The sequence below is a fragment of the Eucyclogobius newberryi genome, unplaced genomic scaffold, assembly GCF_026437365.1.
Source record: "Eucyclogobius newberryi isolate DKJ021-1_F unplaced genomic scaffold, fEucNew1.0.hap1 SCAF_3, whole genome shotgun sequence".
Classification (NCBI taxonomy): Eukaryota; Metazoa; Chordata; class Actinopteri; order Gobiiformes; family Gobiidae; genus Eucyclogobius; species Eucyclogobius newberryi.
The window spans coordinates 29,957,312-29,984,858 of record NW_027315945.1 but is presented as its reverse complement, the minus strand read 5'-3'; the positions used below and the strand labels follow the sequence as shown (position 1 = coordinate 29,984,858).

General features: G+C 41.5%; 2 protein-coding genes across 2 annotated transcripts in view; both read right to left on the bottom strand.

The window, feature by feature from the left end:
• LOC140374565 (ephrin-A3-like) overlaps positions 1-22,460 on the bottom strand; it is a 114,390-nt gene extending 91,930 nt beyond the window's left edge. Inside the window, exon 1 of the mRNA XM_072461501.1 lies at positions 22,333-22,460. Coding sequence (XP_072317602.1) covers positions 22,333-22,442 — 110 coding nt within the window. The 5' untranslated portion in view covers positions 22,443-22,460. The remainder of the gene's footprint in view (positions 1-22,332) is intronic.
• Positions 1-27,547, bottom strand: part of efna1b (ephrin-A1b) — a 351,908-nt gene that overhangs the window by 176,122 nt on the left and 148,239 nt on the right. The gene's annotated exons all lie outside the window — the stretch shown is intronic.

Below are 27,547 nucleotides of genomic sequence, written 5' to 3'. Positions count from 1 at the left end.
GATCATTTTTAATTTTGTTAATTTTATTGTATTTCTGTTTCTGTAATTTCTTTGTGATTTTAATGCATTTTTCCTGCTGTGTGAAGCACTTTGAATTGCCTTGTGTATGAAATGTGCTCTACAAATAAACTTGCCTTGCCTTGCCTTGCCTACATGAGGGCTACACGAGGGCTACACGAGGGCTACATGAGGGCTACATGAGGGCTACATGAGGGCTACATGAGGGCTACATGAGGGGTACATGAGGGCTACATGAGGGCTACATGAGGGCTACATGAGGGCTACATGAGGGGTACATGAGGGCTACATGAGGGCTACATGAGGGCTACATGAGGGCTACATGAGGGCTACATGAGGGCTACATGAGGGCTACATGAGGGCTACATGAGGGGTACATGAGGGCTACATGAGGGCTACATGAGGGCTACATGAGGGCTACATGAGGGCTACATGAGGGCTACATGAGGGGTACATGAGGGCTACATGAGGGCTACATGAGGGGTACATGAGGGCTACATGAGGGCTACATGAGAATTTCTACAGCGCTAGTCAAGTTTTGTGTCATATTAGAGTTTCAACTAAGGATATCATGATATCAAATTAAGATCATGATTTAACAATTATTCACGATTGTTGGCACTGTGTCCAAACAACAGTGACATCCTTAAATTGCTTTCTTTCATAAAGTTTATGAAATCAAACTTTCTGAATGAAAAAGTAACGATATCGTCATATAAACAACCAGATAAAAAGAACAACTTTACATCTAATTGAATAATTTTGACAGCCCTAGTCTCAACCCAGTAATTTAAGTTTCCATTTCCTCTGCCACTGAATAACTTTGAGTTGCTGAAATAAATAAATCTGTGAAACAAACAATAAAAAAGCATCTTCACGCCATCGCTGACTAAACATTTTTTAACATAATTTTTACTCATGCACAACTTTGTATGGTTTAAGTTCCTTTACTGTCCATATTGTCTTGAACCCGTGACATTCAAACTTTCCCCACACCTCGGGTTGAAGATGGAGTCACAAACCTCCTGCACGCGCCTCTTGACTGAACTCTTCCCGCGTCAGTGCTATTCGACCGCAGCGCCGCACTCGCAGACGCCTTCTCTGGTTCTTGGTGCGGTCGCTGCTGGGGGGGGCTCGCTCCCACGGGGGGGAACGCTGAACTCCCTCGTCGCCCTGATTAAAGCTTTCTGCTCAAACAAGGCCATAATTCACTTAGCCATTTCCCAATTTCCGTATAATTACCCTTCAGCCTCACGAGCGCTAACACACGAGCTAGCAAGCGAGCTAGCACACGCGCGCGCCTGATTTGTGTCATTACCGGGACGAGGGTGGTTAAAAGGCTTCGGCGCTGGCCTCTTAGTGACAGCTTAAATGGATAAAACCTCAATTAAAGACTGTCTCACTTTCCGGCGCGCTGTGAAGACCCATTCTGCCGTTTTGGGGGAAGAAAAGAGAACTCCTTGTAAGTCGAATCCTGTTCAGATGTTTTTTTACGGAAATCTTTGGCCGTGAAGGTTTTTTTGAAATTACCTTGATCATTTTCCGGGCGCTGCCACATGTCGAGTTTAAAAGCAGCAGATTGGCCTCAGCGTTGTGAGTTTGATTCCAGACTCCGACTTGAATGTCCTCCCTTCTCTCAGCCCCATTTCACACTACACTTTCCTGCATAATAAAGCCCAAAAGGTTTGCCGAAAAATCCCTCCAAAAAAACTATAATTAAGGAAAGTTATTAAGCGTTTTTAATATTCACAAATACACACGTTCATGCTGACACAAACGCATCAATGTTTAAAAGGTGTTGAGATTTTTGCAAAAATATGAATTGACAATAAACGTGCATGATATAACATTTCTGATAGAGGGTCAATTCAAGATGTAATAATACATTTTTACCACCACCTAAACGTCCCCACACTGCACTGCTTCTTCAAAAATAGCTGTTATATTTGTCAATAAAAATCATGAACCATAAGCGGGTTTTTATAAGAATCTAGGCTATTTAAAAAATCTGTACATTGTAGAATGGCCTCATTTTTTGAGATTCTCAGATGGTTCAGTACCTTTAGTTTACAGCAGCGTGTAGTAGGTATGGGTGGGCCATATTGACAAAAATTATCTCAATAGTTTCTTCCCAGTCACAGCCTTCAGATGATATTATGTATATCCAAGAGAAACTTGTCTTTAATTGTGTTTAATTGAGGTTTAATTTTCGGACAAATGTGAAATGTCTGTAAAATAACCACATAAGTGCAGAAATATCACCTTATACCAGGGGTGGGCAATTATTTTCCTCCGAGGGCCATATTCGAATCCAGGCAAGTAGCGGATCATTGGTGTGAAAAAAAAATTATAATTTAAAATTAAATATCAAATAAAATATCACTTTTCTGTCAGATATAGGCTATTGAATATATTATTTAATTCATCTCACGTCATATTTATTAAGGATACAAGTGCAGACGGATGCCTAAGGGCAAAAAAGGGAAAAAAAAGAAAAACTTTTTTTTCCCGGCGGGCCGGATTATAAAGACAAACGGGCCACATGTGGCCTGCGGGCCCTAGTTTGCCCACCCCTGCCTTATACCCTTATTTCAATGTAGTTTACAACATAACTGTTTTCATTTTTAGTCAGCTTTTTTGCAGCATTTTTAAAAACTAGAAACAATAATATATAATATCTACATTTTGATATGTTGCCTCCCTCTAATGCTAGATTATTAACAAATTAATCCCCAAATACATTTCTTCAGACCCCACAAGGCATAAAAGGAGCTTAGACTGAATGTTTTGTTGTCCAATTGTTGTCTTAAACACATTAGGGCTGCAACTAATGATTATTTTGCTAATCGATGAGTTTAGTCAGCCAAACGAAGCGGCTACAGGAGCAGGCTTTCATCCTCTGAGCAATTTGGACGGTTTGAGGAAGGGAAAGGTGCAGAGGAAGACAAGCAGCGTTTGTGTTTGTGAGGTGCCACTTTCAAACGCGACTTTGACAAAACTATGATGAGCTTTGCATTTTCACTTTCCATACGCAGCCATTCAGTAACTTCAAAACAGCACATTTTCTCAGCAACATAAGACATGACAGTTTTCACAGGCCCCTGGGTCTTCTTACATTTAAGGCACGCATGAAATTATGGCTTTTTAATGGGTAAATCACCGGCGTGTGCGCACCTGTAAACGAGTGAAGTCCGTGAAGCATTTGCCACAGTGTGAAGCATTTGTCACATGATCACGGACAACACATGTGACTCTGAACCTCTATTAGGCCTTTAACTAAAAGACCGGCGGGTGAGCTCGTAGTTCTGTGTTTACAGCAACACGTGGCTGCTCCGTGATGTTATCCAGATGGTGGATACATCGGGACTTAAAGGACCAAATCAGAGCGTTTTAACACGAGGGTTTCATAAGCAGCTTAAACAATGCCACGGCAATAACTCACAGATCATGTAAAGTGTGATTAAAGTGTGATCGGTGCGTCTGAGCGGCTCATTTTGCAGATTGCAGCCAATTGATCGGGGCACCAGCCTTTTTTTTCAATCAATTATTAGTTGTTTAGGAAGCGAAATGATGTAAATATACGATTTTAACTCAATTCAACCCACAAGAAGCTGTCAAGACGCAGCTTTAGGACAAAAATCAAGTCTGAATCATAAAACCTGTCCTCTCAGCACATGCACGTTCAATGAGGGCATGCATTCGATGACCAAAGTAGCTGGCGACTATCTCGATAATCGGTTGAAAAGTAGTTCCAGCCTTAATGCGCGCAGCAATAATGATGACAAAAGGCAGCAGCGTGGACTGGTTCCTCCGTCTCCTGCTGCGGCTCTGTCCAGGTGTGTGACAGCTGGCTCCCGACCGCGAGGGTTTGGCAGAAAAAGCGCTGCCTTTCGGTCCTTTCTCTCTGCATTGTCTTTGTGCAGAGGAGTCCTAATTGTCCCGTCTGTTGAGTTTATTAACACTGGCCCACTGTGCTCTGTGTGATCAGCCTCAGCATATGGCTTCAGACTGAGGAGAGGCTGCTGCTGACACGAAGCATACACACACACACACACACACACACAGTATATACACACACACAGGACGCACATCTGCCCCGAGTTACAAAGACACTTCTCTTACAGTCATATTACAGTTTCAGGTCAATGTGACATAAACTGACAAATAGCAAAACCATATAAACATTTTAATTTACTTTTTGGACTATTTTTTGGACTTTTTGGACTATGGATTGAATTGTAATGATTTCATTTTTTTTCTAAAGTACTCACAATTATTTATTTTCTTTTTAGTTCCGGCGAAAATGACCAATATCATGAATAAACAGAATAAACGTACATCGCTGTGACGAGCATTGAATTGTGATCCGATTACACATTTGAGCATTTAAATATTGTTTCCATGTATTTATTTTTGGCCCAGGCTTTGTTACGTATATAAACTTAAAATGAGAGTTGTGAAGCTGTTAATATTATGTTACTTTATTTTGAGAAATGTGATCCATCAAATGTGTAAATCTAAAACTAAGCAGGAAAAAGTGTGTATACTTCAGTACGTTGGGTCATAAGGTCATAGTTTTAGAGCCACATTTGTGATCAAACTCAAGCATGTTTTAGAGGCTTGTGGGAAATCAGAGCGACTTCATTCATTTACGTTGAGAGTGTCTTTTAAAAGAACCAACATGTAGACAGAGAAGTCAAGCTGCATTACAACTGTTATGGAATAAGAGCTCAGAAATAAACGCCTCATTAGAAAAGTAAAATATTGGCTTTTCACACAGGAAAATAGCCAGTCACATAACCCGGGGACAAACTACTTACATCACGCACTTAAACAATCATTTCACTGTTCGTCTTCTTGCTTTCAAATACAATTATTCAGATTTTAGAAAGATAATTGTGGCCATCATATTTTCTGCTCCATAATTTACGAAATAGAGTGATATCACAAATAATACCGCTAGGGATTGTACGTCGACCAAAGGTTAAAACAGTTTTTGTCCAAAATGTTCGAAAATATGTTTAAATAAAGTTTTAAAAAGAGCTGCTTCTGGGTCACTCCTGGTAAATACATACATCTCACTAAATTATAGAATGAACGCTTAAATCTAGTATTTAGCACCTTAAATTCAAATCTTCATTGCTTTAACATTAGAAAGTTCTCTGAGACACAATCCCGAGCTCTACTCTTTGTCTTTCTTGTCTTTTCAAACGTGTAACTGACACAAAAACTTGGCATAATAATAAAAAACAACACAAAGTATAGCGGCGGGTACAATGCTTCTCTGAGTCAGAATACTGCAGTCTTAGCCGAAAACCCTCGCGCTGCTCGATGCCTTTGAACTCCACTGCCAACAAAGAACAAACTCCCGAATCAGGGCATCAGAAGTTAAAAGTAAGAATGCGGCGACGGGACATTCCGGCTCTTTTCCGCCGGGCGCACCTGGCCGCTCGTCAGCGCAGGTGTTAGTGGGAAACAGGCGAGCCTTTTCGGAGCGCCGCGCTAATGGGCTCGACGGGCGACCTTCTCCCGAACATCCCGAAGAGGAGGAGGCGGCGGCGTTTCATCAGCCCGAACACACTGTCCACCCAGCACTTTCCCCGACGCCGCCCTAACAAACATCATCCGTCACCGGCCGTCACTTCTGCGCGGGGCACGTTTGTATGCTAATGCTGCTGTGCGCGGAGAGGGACGAACAAGAGGGCGCCTAATGATGTCATCAATTAACCGTCACGGCCCGAAATACTCGAGTGTCGGGTCACGCGGACGGAAACAGCATCGGAAATTAGCGGTTTGGGATGGGCAGGGTCGGCCGCGGGAGGCAGTGTGATCTGTTAAAGACGAGACGGGGCAAACAACTTTTACAAAACGTACATTTAAATTTAAAGCTCCACTGCGCAACAAAGGACAGACCAAAATAAAGCAGTTCATTTACAACGGGTGTTTTTACTGCACTTAAAACTATAAAAAAAATATTAAAGGAAAGCGTGAAAGGTTTCAAAATCCAAATAAAAGTCTGTAAATATTAGTTCAGGAATCAGGAATCTCAAATATAGAGCAACTTCCCCTAAAATACTACTAATGAAATTGCATTGCTTTCCTTTATTACTATTCATGTTCTAATTGATTTACCGTATTTTCTGGACTATAAGTCGCACTGGAGTATAAGTCGCACCAGCCAAAAAGTGCATAATAGAGAAGAAAAAAACATATATAATTTGCTCTGGAGTATGAAATGTGGTTGCAAGTGTGAAAATATCAAATAATATCACATATAAGTCACTCCGGAGTATAAGTGTATAGTATAAATATAAGTATAAAACGATTATCTTATCTTATCTTATCTTATAAGTCGCACCTCGGCCAAAACTATGAAAAAAGGTGCGTCTTATAGTCCAGAAAATACGGTAATTAGTTTGTTTGAAATGTGTTTCTGCAAACTTTTAGAGCTAATTGTGATAAAATGGGCTGTACATTTAAAGTTGGATAAAATAAGACCACGTAACACATTGGGAAGCACATTACGGCCACATATTGATATTGATAATTCTCTCATGGTCAAACTTTTATTGCCGTTATAAAATACAAAAGTCGTGCCAAAAACAGATTCATTTCATTTGTTTATTTCTCGAACAGGAAATGAATCTGTCCCGGGCGGTTTGCAGCAGGTCCTGTAACATTCAGCCATTAAAATGAATCAAAAACAACCATCGTTATGATCGAGTCTGTAAAAGCTACAGTTGGAACACTCGATTTGATGTGAACAATAAGTGATGAAGTGCTTAAATTGCTGCTGTCCGTATGTTGCTGCACTAATCGCTTCATTATTCTTTTATTTTTCACCCAGAAGCCCAGAATAACCCTAAGCCCTATGCATTTGAAGATTTGACCCGAAATGTCGCTATCTTTGGACTCAGCGTGAACTCGACGTGTTGAATTTGACGTTTCATTTTAGTCAAACGTTTGCGCTCAAACTGTAGTGCCATATTTAGTCTTCGTGCTTACTAAGTGTATCATATTGTATAAATGACACGTTCACTGCGCTGAGTCACTGACAGAAATGTGCTTAATGTTGCCTCATATTTCACAGACAAACACAGACCATGACATCAGATTAACAGACTCATTTCCATTGTATTACAGCAGTTTATATTTTATTTTTGTAATGTCAGTCAAAGGTTTCTGTTTTTTTACCTTTCAATATATGATGTCAATGTCCAGCTGTTTTAAGGTGCGCTGTGTAACTTTTTAAACATATTTATCTTGCATTTATTCAAGTACAGGTGTTTTTAGTGCTTAAGAATGTGTGTTTTTACAGTGGAGTCGTCTCGTCACAGATCTGAGGTCTCATTTATAAAGGAATTTTAACGTTTGTACGGATAGAATGCAAACTTTCACAAACTTCCTCAAACTTCCATAAACTTCCTTAAACTTCCAAAACTTCTTCAGACTTTCACAATCTTACACAAACTTCCATAATTTCCACAAACTTCCACAAACTTCCATAAACTTCCTCAAACTTCCCCAACTTCTTCAGACTTTTAGAATCTTTCCCAAACTTCCTCAAACTTCCATAAACATCCTCAAACTTCCCCAACTTTTTCAGACTTTCACAATCTTCCACAAACTTCCATAATTTCCACAAACTTCCATAATTTCCACAAACTTCCATAAACGTCCACAAACTTCCCCAACTTCTTCAGACTTTCACAATCTTCCACAAACTTTCATAAACTTCCGCAAACTTTCATAAACTTCCTCAAACTTCCATAAACTTCCACAAACTTCCCCAACTTCTTCAGACTTTCACAATCTTCCACAAACTTCCATAATTTCCACAAACTTCCATAATTTCCACAAACTTCCATAATTTCCGCAAACTTTCATAAACTTCCTCAAACTTCCATAAACTTCCACAAACTTCCCCAACTTCTTCAGACTTTCACAATCTTCCACAAACTTTCATAAACTTCCTCAAACTTTCATAAACTTCCTCAAACTTCCATAAACTTCCACAAACTTCCCCAACTTCTTCAGACTTTCACAATCTTCCACAAACTTCCATAATTTCCACAAACTTCCATAATTTCCACAAACTTCCATAATTTCCGCAAACTTTCATAAACTTCCTCAAACTTTCATAAACTTCCACAAACTTCCCCAACTTCTTCAGACTTTCACAATCTTCCACAAACTTTCATAAACTTCCTCAAACTTTCATAAACTTCCTCAAACTTCCATAAACTTCCACAAACTTCCCCAACTTTTTCAGACTTTCACAATCTTCCACAAACTTCCATAATTTCCACAAACTTCCATAATTTCCACAAACTTCCATAATTTCCGCAAACTTTCATAAACTTCCTCAAACTTCCATAAACTTCCACAAACTTCCCCAACTTCTTCAGACTTTCACAATCTTCCACAAACTTTCATAAACTTCCTCAAACTTTCATAAACTTCCTCAAACTTCCATAAACTTCCACAAACTTCCCCAACTTTTTCAGACTTTCACAATCTTCCACAAACTTCCATAATTTCCACAAACTTCCATAAACGTCCTCAAACTTCCCCAACTTCTTCAGACTTTCACAATCTTCCACAAACTTCTATTCACTTCTTGAAACTTCCTCAAACTTCCACAAACTTCTTCAGATTTCTTCAAACTTGCTCAAACTCCTTCAAACTTCCTTAAACTTCCTGAACCTCGCTCACATCTTCTCTCTGAGCACAGATTGCCTTCTGCCTCGTCTGTGAAAGTCCAACCGCACAAAGTTCAGCGTTCGTGGTTTGCACAGCTCATTTGCACGTCACGATGTGTTTTTGTAGATCACAAACTCACTGTGGAAACTCTTGTACGTAACATTTGTAAATAAGATTAATCGGCCGAGTGTGTCTTTCTCTGCAAGACACCGGTGGTTTTACTGAGATCGTACGAATTCTGTGGTAAATCGTGAGTTTATTCGTCTCTTTGTGTCTTTCTCTGTCTCACTTTGACATGTCCATACCTTGTTTTTAAGTATATTTTCTATAAATAGTTATTCTTTATGAAATCCCGTGAGCTCGTGGCCACATATGTGACCGTGGGTTTGCTCTGATCTTTGCCTCAGTCGACAAAGGCTCGAAATGAAGTCAATTGATTTACTTTTTTTCTAAGTAAATCAATTAAAACCTGCGCCCGATGAATAAGAGAAAGCATCGCCGTGCCGCTGGCTTTGATGAGAACATGAGCGAGCACATTAGAGTCTGCTGCATCTGCGTCTGGTGAGTTCAGATCAGCCCTCGCCACGTCTCCAGAGGGTGAAAAGACCAAAAATAACTGCGCCGCAAGTGGGAAACACACTACTTTATGTTTCATTTTATTAATCCCCTGCATGTGGATCGGGTGGCTGTGGTTCTAATGTGCTGAATACCACTTCTTTCCCCCCCAGACGCAGCATCGAGTCGCGAAAGTAGACATGCTTTTTCTGGCCTATTTACAACAACGCGCGTTATTCCGAGCGTTTGTAATAAACAACTGAAACTCTTTTAAAACCGTGAAGCATGTGGTCCTTTTAAGACAGAAATCACAATCCTTCGCCACGTATTTACACGGCGGCGCTTCAGATGAGAGTTTGAAGATGTCTTTCAGGACGTCCGTGAAAAGACTGCGTTTGAATGTTCATCGTTTCTGAAGTGAGCGTAAAGAGCACGTGGTGTTCTGCCAGTGAAGTGGTCAGAAGCTCATCATGTGGACGTTTTATGGAGGAAGTGGAGTGAGAGAAGGCGCGACATTGGGCAATTTTGAAATGTACGTTTTCCGTTGGTCTGGATGTCAATTCTGATTCGACACTGATTCTGGCAGACTTAATGGGCTGCTCAATGATGGAAGAATCTGTAATCACAATCGTTTTAATCAGCGAAGTCTAGTTTAGAGAGATAAAGTGCAGACAAAGTGAAAGCAGGAGATGAATCGTATTCCTAAAGAAGAACGCTCCGACTTTTTCACACACGAACATCCGGAATACACGCTTACACTAAAGGGTAGTTTCTTTATGGTTAGGATTAACTGACCAGCCCAAGATACAGCGTGTACTTACGTTTAGGGGCGGGCAATAGTGAATAGTGAACAATATTCAGTATTCAATATTTACCAATGCATCAGGAATGTGCTCAAATGTGTTTGAAATGTCCTGGTTGAGGTTCAAGTATTGCACAAAACGTGAATGAGCGATGAAATTAACTATGAAAGAGAATAAATATCACGTTAAAGCTCGTTTGGAAGATGTGTTTGTTCATTTGTTTTTTTGTTTTAATAGTTTTAATTACAGACACGACGCTCGATATTCTAACAATTGCAATATTATACATGTTTCCATATATCTTCAACCTCTACTTGCTTTTAGAAGGATAACCACAGCTGTCGTCTACTTCAGAAGCGCCATACTTCACTGTGATTGGGTAAAAGCACCTGTCAATCACCCGGAGCGTTTCAAATGCTGGGAAAGTGAAACGTGTATCGAGCGACATAAAACGGAAAAAAACACAATATCAATAAAACTGTCTCAATATATTATCTATCATAACAGTACAAAAGTGAAGGTACTGTACATTTTAGGTATTTGTACTTAGCTGAAGTACATTTTACAGTGGAAATGTTTTACTTTGTATTCCTCTACTTTCGAAGAGAAGGAAAAATATATCTACTTTCTACTTTCTACTTTATTTTTTTATATGATTTTTATATGATTTTAGACCTGCGTAACTTTATTTTTTAGCGCATTCATAATGACATCTTCAAGTCTAAGCTTTAAAACTAACAAAATAGTCTGTATAGTTAAAAACGACATAGAAAATGACCAAAAAGCTAGAAAAAAATGTGTCAAAATCACAATTTGACGTTTTTAATAGTTCTCAAAATCTCTGAATCACTCTTGAAGTACAGTTTTTAATGTGTACTTCAATACTTTTGGTTAATTAGGTTTTTAAACGCTGTAATAAAAGCAGATCCCACCAAACTGTGTGCGTGTGTTCTGATTCCAAAGTATCACGAGCACTACACATCGTGACTGCAGAAAGATTCATTTAATTTGACAAAGAAAGACTCTCGCTGCCACCAAATTAACAAGGCAGCGCCCGAAATACCACCGCCATCACCACGGGACTGCGTCTCCATCTGACGCTACGATAAGAGGGAGTGAGCGGCTGAAACTACAGAAAACTAGCTCAACCCACAAAGAGAAATTGCACGACAAATACGAGAATAATTCAGCGCCGCCGTCTTCTCTGCTGCGCGTCATTTATCGCTCTGCTCAGCTCGCGCACAATACGGCGTCCAATCAGGGGAGTGTGTTCACGGCGACACCGTTATAGCACGAGGGGACGACAGCGCACTGGATCTTAGCATGCAAACAGCGCTCATCCTTCACGCCGGCGCCGCTGTTGCTTCAAATTAATGATGTTTCCGAGTGCGTGCGCAACATCTCACCTGAAAAGTCGCACAACTCGATTATTCTCCGTTAACGAAAGAGGCCGATCACCGAGTCTGGCGTGTCTGCGGCGAGGGCGGGGCAAGGGGGAGCGGGGCATGTCTGGTTTTTATTATTCAGATCAGAACATCATGAGAAGGACGGCGCAAGAGTCTGTGTGTGAAAGTTTGTGTGTGTTTGCATTCTTCTTCTTCTTCTTCTAGAGATCTAAACTTGTCGGGGCTCTTGGGAACTTTTGAAAAGCTTTGATAAAAGAAAAATAAAGAAGTGTCAATAATGTCCAAACACCAGCTCGAGAAATCCAGACACTGTTTCTGGATTAAAAAGTTTGTTGATTGTACGTAAAGATCGATCGTTTAAACCATGAGAGGTCGATATCTCCCTGCATTTGTACCATAAACCAGGTCAGGACCCCGCTGGGCACTGGGAAGTGATTGCAGGGGGTCTCCAGGAGTTACGGGGTCTTAAACAGGTCTGACACCCTCAAATGCTGTGGATTTAAATGTTTTGGCCAATTTAATTCATTTATCCAGGTCTATATGCTAAAAATAAAAAAACATTAGAATTAAAACTACTTTATCATGCAGTGGTTTATGGGTCGGAAATGCCAACAGTTGTTATTAGGTGGTTGTTATTAGGTGGTTGTTGTTGTTGTTGTTGTTGTTGTTGTTGTTGTTGTTGTTGTTGTTGTTGTTGTTAGGTTATTATTAGGTTGTTATAGGTTGATAATATATAGGGCTTGCGACTGAAAAGGTTTGAGAACAACTGCCATAAAGTTTAACCCTCTGAATGTTTCATCAAACATGATATTTGGGACTCAATATGAAGCATATACGTTTTCTCTGGGGTACTTTGTCTTTGTTTTTCTATAAGATTTGAACTGCAGAGAGAAATAAGTCACTTTTATGACTCATTATTGACACCAGCTCACTGTCTGTGGCGATATTGCAGTTTTTTAGGGGTTCTCCTGCTGTCAGTGGCATAAAGTAGTTTCAATATTATCGTTTATTGTGATCTTCTCTGTAGCAATATATCACACTTCAAAGTGTGTTACTGAGACAGGCCTTGTAAAGCACTTTGAGTACTTTGAAAAGCACTTTAGGGAGACATGTGCCCTGGACATGGGGCTGTCCAGTGGTGTTCATAACAGGGGCCGGGACGGACAGTCTATTAGACAAAGTACACAGTGCTCTTTCATCCCTGATCACTACTTAGTATCCAGGCTAATATTTGTACATCAAATAATCTGTAAGAATGTTTTGGTTGCTTTGTAAGTAGAGCTGAACTCTCCGAGTTTCAATTGCCATTTGATTTGCAATTGGTTTTTTAATCATCAGATTCTGTACAAAAGCGTCCAGGACAACTGACAAAAAGTCTGAAATATGAACTAACGATATAGTTCAGATCATATTGCTACAGATCTATACAATAGTTAGCCGTTTTAGTACAGAATAACCGGATATTTTGTTGGTTGTGGAGGAAATTATGGCCCTTCAAAAATTGCGCCCTTTGGGATTTGCTAATAGCGATTAATCTTGCAGCCGTAAGATGTGTAAGCATCTTAATATTCTGAAACAGCAGGACTTCTGTGCGTACGAGAGTTCATGACAGTGCACAGTGAAAGTGACCCGTAATATAAAAACTTGCTTTAAAAAACGTTAAAAAGCAATAAAAACATTGACGTAAAAGTGGCGTAAATCGCGAATGAGGCTCATTTCTATCGCTTGCAGTTGTGCGTCTCTAAAGTTAACTAGTCCCAGATGTGTTCGATGTTGAGTGAACCTTTAACTAGTTGTGCGTACAGTGTGGATTTATGTTCAATACAGGGGTCCGGCTGATTGATCGCTCACTTCCATAATTAACATGTCCGTTCTGTCGGCGTTTTATCACACCGTCACAGCAGACACTGATGATGGATGGTTTTACACACACACACACACACACACACGCATGCACGCACACACACACACTGGCTCACGCGGGCTTTGACAAATCCTCTGTTTTGTGGCGATATTCATGAATGTAAATGTTCTCGTCCTTAGCGGGGCTGCGTGACAGAGCGGTTTGTGTGGCTGTCGGGGGGAAATGCTTGATTGACCTGTTTAATTCCTATGGCTTTATTTTCTCTCTCGCGCACACACACTTTCACCCCAAGAGTGTGTGTGCCGCCGCATAGATCAGGCCCCGGACAGGTGCATGATGGTTATTATGATGACCCTCTTCGCCGACACATTTGTTCGCTTCCTGACTCTCTTGCCGGCCTCTTTCCATCGCTCTTACAGTTATTCCCGCACGTTTCCCCTCCCGCTCCCCTGACAAGCGGGACGAACGCTCCGACTCCGCCGCTCGTTACCCCCGTGTGCATTTATTTACTGCCTGTCGCGGGGATGATTCAAGTTGGTAGTTGAGAAGAGAAGCGGGAGACTGTCGATGTCACGCAGCAGGAGTTCCGGACGCAAAGACAACTCAACGTCCTGCGGCGGTATTGTCCGTCTCAAGTCTCCACGCGCTTCCATTACAGCGTATTGTAATCTGTGATGATGTCGAGGGGAAAGACATGTCAACAAAGGCCGAGGTGGAGGTGTCCTTGGCGCAGCGGTGCAACTTCTCTCTTACTTTATATGAGCGGCTCTGCGAAATCAGTCACTTTTTAAAGCCGTGTAATCGAATGTGTAACGGCGAGTTCAATTAGTGCTATTGTTGTGATTGAAAATGCTGTTCATCGACTCCTGCGCGGATTGATATGGGCCGTTTTATCTTGCGAAATGTTCCGGAGCAGAGATGCAATGGCTTTGAAAACAAAAGTGTCGCTAAAACCCCCCGCGCCAATCAACCGCATTAGGTCTGTAATTTGTCTACAGTGAATGTTGGCAAGTAAAGTAATCACTGGAAATAATCATTGTGGTGTCAATTTGTTATGAGCCAAATGATTGTATTTACTGAAGTGACAAAACTCGTACGTGACAAAAAAGGTTTGGCTTCTCTTTAACTCGTCGATGAAAAAGCCAATGAGAGAGCAGTAAATGACTAGAAAATGTGCGTTTTACTTGCACTTTACCTTTGTCCTTGAATAATGTCTTTTGGATTTAACTTTAACTCTTCTACTCGTGTCTCTTGCCCTTTACGTTCTTTTATGGTAAGATGTTTGGACAAATACCGTATTTTCCGGACTATAAGTCACACCAGAGTATAAGTTGCACTAGCCTAAAAATACATAATAGAGAAGAAACAAAGTCGCACTGGAGTATGAAATGCGGTTGCAAGTGTGAAAATAACCAATAATATCACATATAAGTCGCTCCGGAGTATAAGTATATAAGTATAAATATAAGTGTAAGTCGCACCCCATCCAAAACTATGAAAAAAGGTGCGACTTATAGTCCGGAAAATACGGTACGGTCGTCTCTTCTTTCAAAATACCACATTTTCTTCATCATATTGTGTTTTTTTCTTACGTCAAATGTAATTAATCGATTGCATTAACATGTCACATCCAAACAGAATACTCAACAACTTTTTTTACACCAACTTAATGATTTGGACATGACTTTAAAGTACTTTCTCTGCTACTCTAACTCACTTGTGCAGAACAGAGGTTCAGCTCGTGTGGAGGTGACAGTGTCGGACAAACTCAGAGTTCTGTTTGTTTCCGATCTAATCGCCGCTGAATACACAAGCGATGAATAAAGAGATATCAGTGACATTTATTATGCAAATGGGGGAAGCGCTGCGATATTGCATGAGTTGCGCACGGCGGCCTGTGCGCGCGCCGGCGACACCGAGGAGGCGCTTAATTGCCAGGTGTTTGGAGATAATGTTTGATTTAACGCGCCGATGGCTCCGTTTTGGTTCCGGTCACCCATCGATGAACACAGACATCTGTAACAGCACAAACGCACACAAACACACACAAACGCACACAAACACACACAAACGCACACAAACACACGCTTATTGTACCGCCAAAATAAGAGCGCAGCAGAGCACCATGGGATATCAGCGACGACAACAGACTGATAGCGGTGGAATGTGCTTTCTATTAACACGGAAAGTAAAGTGAGACAGCTTTATTGAATTAGATGAAAACTTACGTGCTGGGCAATTAATCAAATTCTAATCAAGATGTAGATTCAGCCGTGTCTAATCTTCAATGCTAAGTTTGTTTGTTTGTTTGTTGTTTATAATGGAGAAGTCTGCGGTCAATCCTCCGTCAGCAAAAGTGTGTCGTTCGAGGCAGAGTCTGGACTACTTTTCGTATTTAAAAGTCAGTTTTGTTTATGTTAATGAAATCAATACTCTGAAATACAAAGTAAATCAAGATATTCTCGCAGTCTGATTTTATTGTTTGTATAATTGTTGGACGCCAACTTCAACTCAAACCTGTTCTTTATTTTATTTTTTGCCAAATGACATCGCCATTACTTATCAAGCCATTTAAACTGGAGTGTATATATTTTAACATAGTGAAATAAAGGCACTGAGAGGTTAGCTAACCCAATCAGAGGGCAATATTAAAGGCATCCAGTTTAAAAGTGATGTTGAATCCGTTCTCTTTGGTGTGAGTAAAAAGCGCAGTGAAAACATATTGAGTGTAATGTTGTGCCTGGGGCTCCTGTACAGGCTTTACTGGCAGATGACAAACAGTTGCAATATCAAATGGAGGAAATTGAGAATCCCTGGATGAAATATGTGCTTACAATCTAGAGAAAGCTCATCAAAACATCAATTAACTAAACCGATTAATGACGTTGTTAAAATCTTAAACTGGTTGGTATGATCTGATCAAAGTTGGACCAAAAAGCACCAACTTCAGATTCAAGGTCTGGATTATAAACTTTTTTTTTTCTTCACCAGATTGTAAAAGAGAATCAAACTAAAAGCTTTGACATGTTGAAAGAATCATTTGCTTTGGAGAAACAGGACTTTTAAATGTATTAACAAAAAAGGAGTTATTATAACCAACAAAACTATGATCATTATAATCGTCTGAATTGACTGAATTTGTATCACAACTTTGCAGGGGAATAATAGTAGAATTAGATAAATGCATAAACAATCTGGACAACCAAAAACTAATGGGAAAGAGAAGGTAATTTTGATTTGACAGACGAATGGGGAAATATATGTCCGTCCCAGAGGAGGACCACGAAAGTCTATTCTGTTGGGAAAATGTATCACCTTTTTTATAACACCATGTCAAAGTGCTCCCTATTCACATGGAAATACTAGTTTCTGGAGAAGCTGTGGTTGCCAAGTGGCCCTTGCCTGACCAGCCATTCCCAACACGTTTTGGCAAACTACTTATCAAAACTTACGCATTCGAACAGAATGTGGGCGGGGCTGGCGGGTCAGGCAATAGTGGCCCTTCATCATCATCATCATCATATTTGTGGACAGAAATATTGTATTGAGATAAATGAATTACAAATCCTCTTTGGCACTGGCCCACTGGACTTCAGAACTCTCTATCAAAACTCCTGCCCTAGACACAGTGGATGGATACTTCTGGAACATAGTTCTGGCAGCGGGGGAAAAGGGCCATTACAGAGAAATGGATGATACAAACTGGACTATGTTAAATGTTTGTCTGTGTCTTGTTCTGTACTCTATGTATGTTTTATAATAATAATAATAATAATAATAATAATAAAAATCTGTCTTCTGAAAGGAAACGTTCTTGATTCCAAGTTTAAAAACAACATTTTGAAGAACTGTTTCATTTTCCTTGTGTCACATGTTAACATTTCAGACTCAATTTGAAACTAAAGAAAAGGTTTACTAAAACTGACTTTGATGCCACAGTCATAATACAAAAGACTATATTGTTTAGTAAATGGATTTAGCATCTCGTTTTGACACTTTGATACTTATTTTAGTATAGATTGGTATCCAAGAATGAATTTACAACCACAACTGAACATTTACAGTAATAGGACTTTACAAAAGTACAATTTGAAATGTTATTACAGTAAATGCTCCAATACATTTTTCAAATCAAATACTGTAATAAAAAAGTATATAATTCTACTACTACTGCAGGTTAACTTCCTGCAATGCCCAGATAACTTCATCAAATAAGGCTACAACAAACAATCATTTTTCTATCAATTAATTTAGCATTTATTCTCTCGATTCATTGATCAGTTGTTTAGACTGCGAAAGACCCATGATTATGAGTTTTTGTAAATCAATATTGACTAAGACAAAGGTATTTAAGCAATACAGTAAAACAGACAACATAGTTTTTCCTGTGTGTTTTCCAAGTTTGTGTCTAATTCTTGCTTTGACTGAGCAATAAAACCTCTTTTCATCGCTCATGACATGTTTCGTGTCTGTGTAAAGTCCAGATAATGATTCTTTGATTACAAAAAGAGTTGACCGATTACCGCAATAATCATTTGTATCAATGAATAAGCTAACATGTTCCAGCCCTACAGCATAAGACCCCAACAACCACCATAACTGGGAAGCTCTTCTAACAAATAATGACATTGCATCAATCGTACACAAACGTTACATTCATAAACATTTCAATACAGGTTTGAGGTTCTGTTAATAATGCATTTGCACCTTTGTTATAAATCGCACTGAGGTGAGTGAAGTTTGCGCACAAATATCCATGAATATAAATGTTGTTATGAGCAGCTCTAATCCTGGTCGTCTCTGGTGGTTGTCGAGTGGAGTGGCCCCGGGGTCAGGAGCCGCGTGGTCCTCTGGCTTAACACGGTGTTTACTACAGCCACTGACAGACACACTGCAGCGCATTATTGTTTATTTATTCATTATTTGTTGGCCTTCTAAACCTCCACACTGCACTGCAAGTTACACAAACTCCAGGGAGGCCCATCGCTTACGGCAACAGATACACATACCGAGGCTGGCAACGCTGGATGTGCTGAAAGATTAAAACAACAAGAGGAAACTCTGTTGAAAGCCTGCGTGTACAGTAGTAGTGCATGGATTAGAGTTTGTGAACGACTGAAAGAGTCGAGAAGCCTAAGAACTAGCGTCAAAACTAAGAACTAGAGAACGAGCCTAATACTTGATGGTTTAAACGTGAATGTCAGTTCCTTGCATGTATTTGACCGCAGGGCAGAGAATTGGAAGGAGAAAAAGCTGAAAAACTTGAGTAACTTTCCTTTTTTTAATTAATAGGATTGCAATGTTTAATTAACAAATTGCGACTATAACAAATAATTATAGTCGTATTTTGATTCTCTTCATCTGGACGATACAAAACACATGAAAAAAATCACAAAAACAGCTGGATTATTCACTCAAAATATAAAAAAATATATAAATAATACACTTAATTCGTGAATATTCTCTATCTAGATGACTTCACTCACCATATTTCTACCTTTATTTGGTTGATAATATATCTTAAAAGTCTCAGTGTGCAATAGAGATAATAATTTGAGTATTCGACTAATCAAAAAAAAAAGAATAACCAAAAATAACCATTAGCTTCAGCTCTACCACCGCTAATCACATCATCACGCAACAACCACAGCGTTAAAAGCAGTAACGTGCAATAGCTTGTGCTTTCTTGGAAGAATGACCAGAGGAAAGTCGCCGCTCTCTCGGCTGCTCTCGGCCTGTCACTGTGCGCTCGGAGGAGGCTAGAGAGGATGGAAGAGGATCAGGCATGAGGCAGCTCCTCTGAGACGCACTGTTCTTTAATTAACCACTGTCTTCCCACACACACACACACACACACACACACACACACACACAGCAGGAGCAGAGGCAGGGCTGAGCATACTGGAGCAGCTCTGGCAGATCGCACAGCTCGCCAGCGCACAGGTCGGGTGAAGGGTCACGGCTCTTCACACTGCTGCGCTTCTGCCTCCACCGCGTCGGGGGGGGGGGGGGGGGAGCACCACTGCATTGTCGGGATGTTCAGAGCAACGTTTCGGCAAAGATCACAACGTATGCGAGCGGAGGAGTTTGTGCGTGCGTTATTGCTCAATGCCGACGAGCCCTCTCGCTCACTGTATTGTATCAAAATCAACTTCGCTCTCTCATATGAGGGGCGAAGGTAGAATTTCATTAGCGTTTATTATCAAATTATTACGCAGAAAAAAGCCTGGAACGTTACATGAGATGCCGCTGTATTAAAAGTATAAAATATCAGTTAAATGTATGAGATGCAAGCCCTGGATGCAATATGAGCTTCTCTAGAACGAATCTAAACAATTTTCTCACGTTCAGGAAAATAATATTGTTGACAAGCAAAACCAATACGTTTCTATTCTACGCCTCCATTATTTCACACCGTGCTTTATGTAAAGTTGTTCTGTTGTGAGCGATTGTTCTGTGGAGAGGCGTAAATTCACTTTTATTCGTTCCGTGCGTGGAACACCATCAAATCAAGCGTTAAAACCTCATATTTGTAAAAAAAGAAAAGCAGAAGGTGGTGTGTTTTGCTGCCATTTTACATTTACACTATGATTAACGACGATTAATAAAGTTTGACAAGAGAAAACAGCAGGATGCGTGTATGAAAATAACGACATGGGCGCTTCAAGATGGAGAACAACTACTGTATGAGAGTTTACGGGCTCCAGAGTCCCATTGTTGACAAGAGATGGATAATAAATTACATACTTTTGCAACAGAAGGTAGAACGCTTGTACTAAACATAGATCAGCCTGATGCGTAACAAGAAACCACTCAAGGTTTTATGCAAAGAAAAATATAATGCCGAGACTTAAGTGCAGCAGAAAAACAGGACCAAAACAGCACAAAAACAGCACAAAAAATGGTCAAAAACAGGACAAAAACAGCACAGAAACAGGACAAAAACAGCACAAAAACAGGACAGTGCATCAAGAAAACTGTGATTGTTGCATTGTATCTAGGGATGTCACAGTGTCAAATTTCTGGTTCACTATTATGACTATAAGAAAGAACATTGCAATTTATACACAATTATTATTATATTATGACCAAACGACAATGAAATCCTGAATTATTTTCTTCAATTATCCTTATTTACCATGTTTACATTCCTCTATGTGACCAGCTTAATGAAACCAAACTTTGTGAATGAAAAAGTAAAGTTAAAAAAGCACTTTAAGTTTACGTTCTGCTCCACAGACTGACTTAAAAGGCTTCTAAAGTTATTATTATTGTTTAGTCCTTACGATTACGCTGCGACCAAGTGTATATCTCAATAATAATAGTCAGACGATATAGGTAAATCCAACAGAAATATGTTTAAAGAGCATAACTTTATTTTCTTTTTTTAAAACTACCCCTTTTTTTTGCGCATTTTCACAACAAACTACATATTCAATCACGTTTTGCATGTCGTCAAAACAACATTCGCCACATCCTCTGCATTTCGACACATCGCCCGCCTCTAACCCCGACGATATGACTAATCGCCACTATCGATTAACCGTTCACAGTTGATCCCCAGTGTGCGTGTACGGATGTCGCCGTAAAGACGTGGATTCGACCTGCGCAGACGCTCGAAAGTCGCCCACAGCAGGCTCCACTGCTCTTCGGACAGTTTTAAAGACAGCTTTCGGGCAGAGAATAGAAAGAAAGACTATCCTTTTCCCCTTGAATCGCGATGGGGCGAGGAGTGAGGGATTAGCGGGATAACCAAAAGGCCAACGGACTGAGTGTAAACATGAGAAAGGAGTTAGCGGAGGATAGAAGAGCACTGGAGTGAGGAGAGAGGCAGCGAGGAGGAGGAGGAGGTGGAGGAGGAGGAGAGATTGAATAGTGACACTGCTCCAACACAATGGGGTCAGCGTGAAGAAGTGCTCCTAATTGAACCAGATCGTGGCCAAGACAGCTCGAGCTTGGGAAAACGATGAGGGGAGACTTGAGGGAGGGAGAGAAGGGCCTGACGGAGAGAGTCTGGCACATGAAGCGCACGGCGGTTGGAGGTCACTTTGGCGTTGCACGGGGGGGGCTTCGGAGGTGCTGGTGTAGAATGCTAAGGGGGGACGATGGCGAGCGGGATCGACGTCGGGAACGAGCCGCTAAACGTCTCTGAGTAATCAGGAGTCGGAGGGAACACGTGGGATTTCAGAGTGTGAGGGTTTCACCGTGGTCGGGCGCTAAAGCAGCTACCACGAGGAATAGCTCCGTTGAAACGAAAGATGTCGAGATTAACGGATCGATCGATCGTTAGGGACGCAACTAGCAATTGTTTTCGTAGTCGACTAGTCAAACGATTATTTCTATTGTACATTTAGACTTTTTAAATGCATCAAATAACCAAATAACGGTCGAAATATGGGGACTGGAGGCGTCGAGATAGAGGATATTTACAAATGAAGTGCATTATTGTGGAAAATATGAACGCATGTATACTTTTTTGACATTTTGCCCAATAAAGCCCATGCCTGTGTTATAAAATATATACATTAAAGTATTTCCGTGTGTGTTTCAGAGTCCGTCCATCAAAACATGACTATACAATCATCTCTTATCGCCGAATAGTCGCGATTAATAGGATTACGATTAATTAGTTATTAATCGTAATCCTATTAATCGTTGCAGCCACAATATAGTCATACAGAACCAAAAAACACATAATCATGAAAATTTTAGAAGCAAAATTTGGTCATTTCAATTCAATCTCTGGACCACAAACGTATATCTAGATTGTAAAATGCTTTTTTTTTTTTCACTTTTTCATCTTGACAGCACTAAAGAAATGTCAATGTAATGAAAGAAAATGAAGAATTCCATTGATGTTTGGTGCCAATTTATGAATCAAAAACCATTACAGTGTTATAGTGTATTCAATAACTGACATTCGACCTCGTGACACCCCCCCACAAACCCACGTGCCAGCGCGTGACCACCGGGGGGTCCTTACTGTATATTGGAGCTGTTCCAGTAGACCGAGTGTCTGTTGCCCGACACCTGCGGCGGGTTGGCCCAGGTGAGACTCGTTAGCGCCCAGAGAGAGAGCAGAACCACCGCCATGCCTCCTCCACCTCCTCCACCACCTCCTCCTCCTCCGCTCCTCTCCACGGACCCTCCGGACCCTCCTCTCCTGCACGCTCCGTCCCGCGAGCGCTCTCCGGCGGCCACACTCTCTTTGCTTGTCCCGTCTCCTTCCGAGTGTCGTCCCCTCTTCACGTCACCCCGACGCCGCACCGCGCCTCGCACACATCCCAGCGCCGGCCTAAGACGAGAGAATGTGCAATAATAATAATAAGATGTATTTTCAAAGCTGTTCAACAACTATAGTGTGTGGAAAAAACCCCTCCCCCACATTACTATGAGCCCCCATGTGCGGCCCCCGTGCGCGGCCCCCCACATCCTCCACGGGGCTCCGGCTCAACTCCGCGCAAGTCTCCTTTTTCTCACCGGGGAAAGCTGCATCGGAGCCCGGGCCACGAGAGCACACCAAGTCGTGTCCAAGCGCGTCCTTTTGGTTTCAACAGTTGCGCGTAAAAACCTCTTTTTTTCTCCTTTTTTTATGTTTATCCTATTCGTGGAAAAAGAGTTGCTGGTGATGAAAAGCGGAGTTTTGCACGAAAAATAAGTCCCAGTAGTAAATGTTGCACGAAGTACTGCGGCGTCTTTGCTCCTGCAGGAGAGAGAGCGGGAGAGAGGGAGAGAGGGGGTAAAAGACGCAAACTGTGCCTGGAACGCCGCACAACAACGCGCCAGTTTGAGTGCGTCTTCAAGAGTCTCTGCGCGCGACCATCGTAGCGGTGAAGGAGCTCTGCCCACCGTCTCCTTGTCCCTGCCTCCTGCCTCCTGCCTCCTCTCTCCTCGCTCTGCTTGGTAGGCAGCGCTCGTGCACTTTCCTAACTCCGCCCCCTGCGCGAGCGACAAAAGAGCATTCCTCCGATGTTGTGGCGCTTCAAGTTTGCGCTCTCCGCGTCCGCCGCGTCCGCGTCTCAAGTCGGTGGGAAAAGGAGCTGTTTATGTCCGTGCGATGCAACGATGCGGTCGCCACAGTCCGCGGCGGATCATCACAGTGTTGCTCCCACGCGCGCATGCTGCTTTTGACGCACACATTTTACGCACATATTTTACGCACATTTTTTACGCACACATTTTATACACTCATGCTGCTTTGGCATTTTACCCACAGATTTTACGCACTGTTTCACATTTTACGCTCACATTTACGCACATGTTTTACACACACATTCAGAGTTTACACACACATTCAGAGTTTACACACACATTCAGAGTTTACACACACATTCAGAGTTTACACACACATTCAGAGTTTACACACACATTCCGAGTTTACACACACATTGCGAGTTTACACACACATTCAGAGTTTACACACACATTCAGAGTTTACACACACATTCAGAGTTTACACACACATTCAGAGTTTACACACACATTCCGAGTTTACACACACATTGCGAGTTTACACACACATTCAGAGTTTACACACACATTCCGAGTTTACACACACATTCAGAGTTTACACACACATTCAGAGTTTACACACACATTCAGAGTTTACACACACATTCAGAGTTTACACACACATTCCGAGTTTACACACACATTCAGAGTTTACACACACATTCAGAGTTTACACACACATTCAGAGTTTACACACACATTTTATGCACATATTTTACGCACACATTTGACCTACAACTTTTAGGCACACATTTAAGCACATATTTTACGCACACTTTTTAAGCACATATTTTACTCACACATTTTTGCACACATTTTAAGCACATAATTTTCCGCACACATTTTACACTCACAGTTTTCGCACACATTTACACACATATTTTATGCACACAGTTTACGCATACATTTACACACATATTTTACACACACATTTTACCCACACATTTACACACACAGTTTACGCATACATTTTACGCACACATTTACGCACACATTTACGCACACATTTACACACATATTTTATGCACACAGTTTACGCATACATTTACACACATATTTTACATACACAGTTTACGCACACATTTACACACATATTTACACACACATTTACACACACATTTATGCACACATTTACGCACACATTTACACACACATTTATGCACACATTTACGCACACATTTACACACATATTTTACACACAGGTACAGTCTCCTTTTTCTTCTGCACATAACGTATTTTCCAGAAGTCGCACCAGCCAAAAAATGCATAAAAGAGAAGAAAAAACATATATAAGTTGTACTGAAGTATGAAATGCGGTTGCAAGTGTGAAAATAACAAATAATATCGCATATAAGTGGCTCCGGAGTATAAGTATAAATGTAAGTAAAAGTCGCACCCCGGCCAAAACTATGAAAAAAGGTGACACTTATAGTCCAGAAAATACGGTAATTTTTTTTCTTATGATGACTGTTTTGCTTGGAGGCATCTTACGTAGCTGGTTGTGTAACTAAGCCCACTGTAAATGTCATGCACGACATATAATAGAGACGGATCAATTATCGGATAAATAAGTCCATTTCCAATTAAACAAATCCATATAATTGCTTTAGGTCTGCACTTGAATTAGGCTCGTTAAAGTATACAGTTTCAGGTTGTTTTGGGCTCTATGACTCAAATTGATTTATATTCCCACTGTTTTATCGGATACAAAATACATGACGTGTCCAGAATGATGAGTTTTACCGGTCAAGGTCAAGGTACACTTTATTGTGCGATGATTAACATCCATTAAAAATACAGTTTATTAACCATTTATTCAATCTTTTGCTATTCAAAATTGCTACACATTTCTTTTTTGATTGCTTCCATATTTGAATCGTGCCATTTCTCATCAAATAAAGACAGTACGAGACGATTGTAATACATGTTTTAGGTTTGGAAGTTCGTTCGCTGCTGCATAATAAGTCTTCGGTGTTAGATTTAGAGCCAAAGTCTGTTCGTTGTTGACACATGGCAGACATTACAGCTGCCAGTGTCCAGGACGCTGGGCGTCTTCTGTCAATAAAACACTTTGGGAAATATCTGCTCAAATGCGGCCCTAACTTTCTCCCATTTTGAGGCATAATTGTGGCGATCATATTGAAGCAGGAGCTGAACCTCTCCACCAGCCACACATGGTCCCCCCACCAGCCACACATGGTCCCCCCACCAGCCACACATGGTCCCCCTGCGAGCCACACATGGTCCCCCCACCAGCCACACATGGTCCCCCCACCAGCCACACATGGTCCCCCCACCAGCCACACATGGTCCCCCCGCCAGCCACACATGGTCCCCCCACCAGCCACACATGGTCCCCCCACCAGCCACACATGGTCCCCCTGCGAGCCACACATGGTCCCCCCACCAGCCACACATGGTCCCCCCACCAGCCACACATGGTCCCCCTGCGAGCCACACATGGTCCCCCCACCAGCCACACATGGTCCTCCCACCAGCCACACATGGTCCCCCTGCGAGCCACACATGGTCCCCCCACCAGCCACACATGGTCCCCCCACCAGCCACACATTGTCCCCCCGCGAGCCACACATGGTCCCCCCACCAGCCACACATGGTCCCCCCACCAGCCACACATTGCCCCCCCGCGAGCCACACATGGTCCCCCCACCAGCCACACATGGTCCCCCTGCGAGCCACACATGGTCCCCCTGCGAGCCACACATGGTCCCCCCACCAGCCACACATGGTCCCCCCACCAGCCACACATGGTCCCCCTGCGAGCCACACATGGTCCCCCCACCAGCCACACATGGTCCCCCCACCAGCCACACATGGTCCCCCCACCAGCCACACATGGTCCCCCCACCAGCCACACATGGTCCCCCTGCGAGCCACACATGGTCCCCCCACCAGCCACACATGGTCCCCCTGCGAGCCACACATGGTCCCCCCACCAGCCACACATGGTCCCCCCACCAGCCACACATGGTCCCCCCACCAGCCACACATGGTCCCCCCACCAGCCACACATGGTCCCCCCACCAGCCACACATGGTCCCCCCACCAGCCACACATGGTCCCCCCACTCACGGGTCAAGCACCAGTCGCCCGGGACAAGTGCCACTCCACACGCTCAGATAACACAGGAGACGTGTCATTTTGTCACTTCGAGGACCGCGGTTTGATCCCTGCTTTTTCCATAGACGTGAAGTGTCACTGGGCAAGACTCTTCATCCGTTTAAAGGTCCCGTGTCCCGTTTCAAACCATGAGTTTTCGTTTAGATTCTAGAGTCTTTTCTTTCACTCTGATATTGCAGTTTGGGACGGTCTTGTGAAGTTGTTTATATATACCATATTTTCTGGACTATAAGTCGCACCTTTTTCATAGTTTTGGCTGGGGTGCAACTATACTTGCATTTATACTTATATATATATACTTATACTCCGGAGCGACTTATATGTGATAGTATTTGTAATTTTCACACTTGCAACCGCATTTCATACTCCAGTGCAACTTATATATGTTTTTTTCTTCTCTATTATACATTTTTGGGCTGGTGCGACTTATAGTCCAGAGTTGTCAAATCGTCACCTACTTTGTGCTATTTTGTCACTTTTAATGCACCGTGACCATGAATCAAGTGTCTGGGACAGTCAGACAGCGGTTTTATCATCACAATGTGTATGATTGGTGGAAAAGAGGTGACCTGACAGTAGCTTTTGCTTTATAAAATGCGCAGATTATATATTGCAGTTTTGTTTTTTTCTTAAGCTGCTTTTACCATACAATTCATGAGGTAATTACCATGTTTTTTTAATATAAATTACTATTAAAAATGGAGTGATATCTAAATTATGGGTAAATGCATTCATTAAATTAAATGTTCACTTGCACTATTCACTTTCTGCACTATGTGTAAACTCAACTGTAAATTTGTGTACATGTTAAGCCTATTTTTCATTCTTATTTTTATCTGATAGTTTATTGTTATTTTGATCCCATAGCAGATTTAAATTGTTTCTCTTTTGATTTATACTTTTTTTTGTTTTTGTTTTATGTTGCACCAAATCACAGAGACAAGTTCCTATGTTTGTGAATTATGTTCATTTACAATGGAAATACAACTTTTCTGATTTTGATTCTGCATTATTAAATACTTATCCAAAGCGTTTTGGTTGTGTTT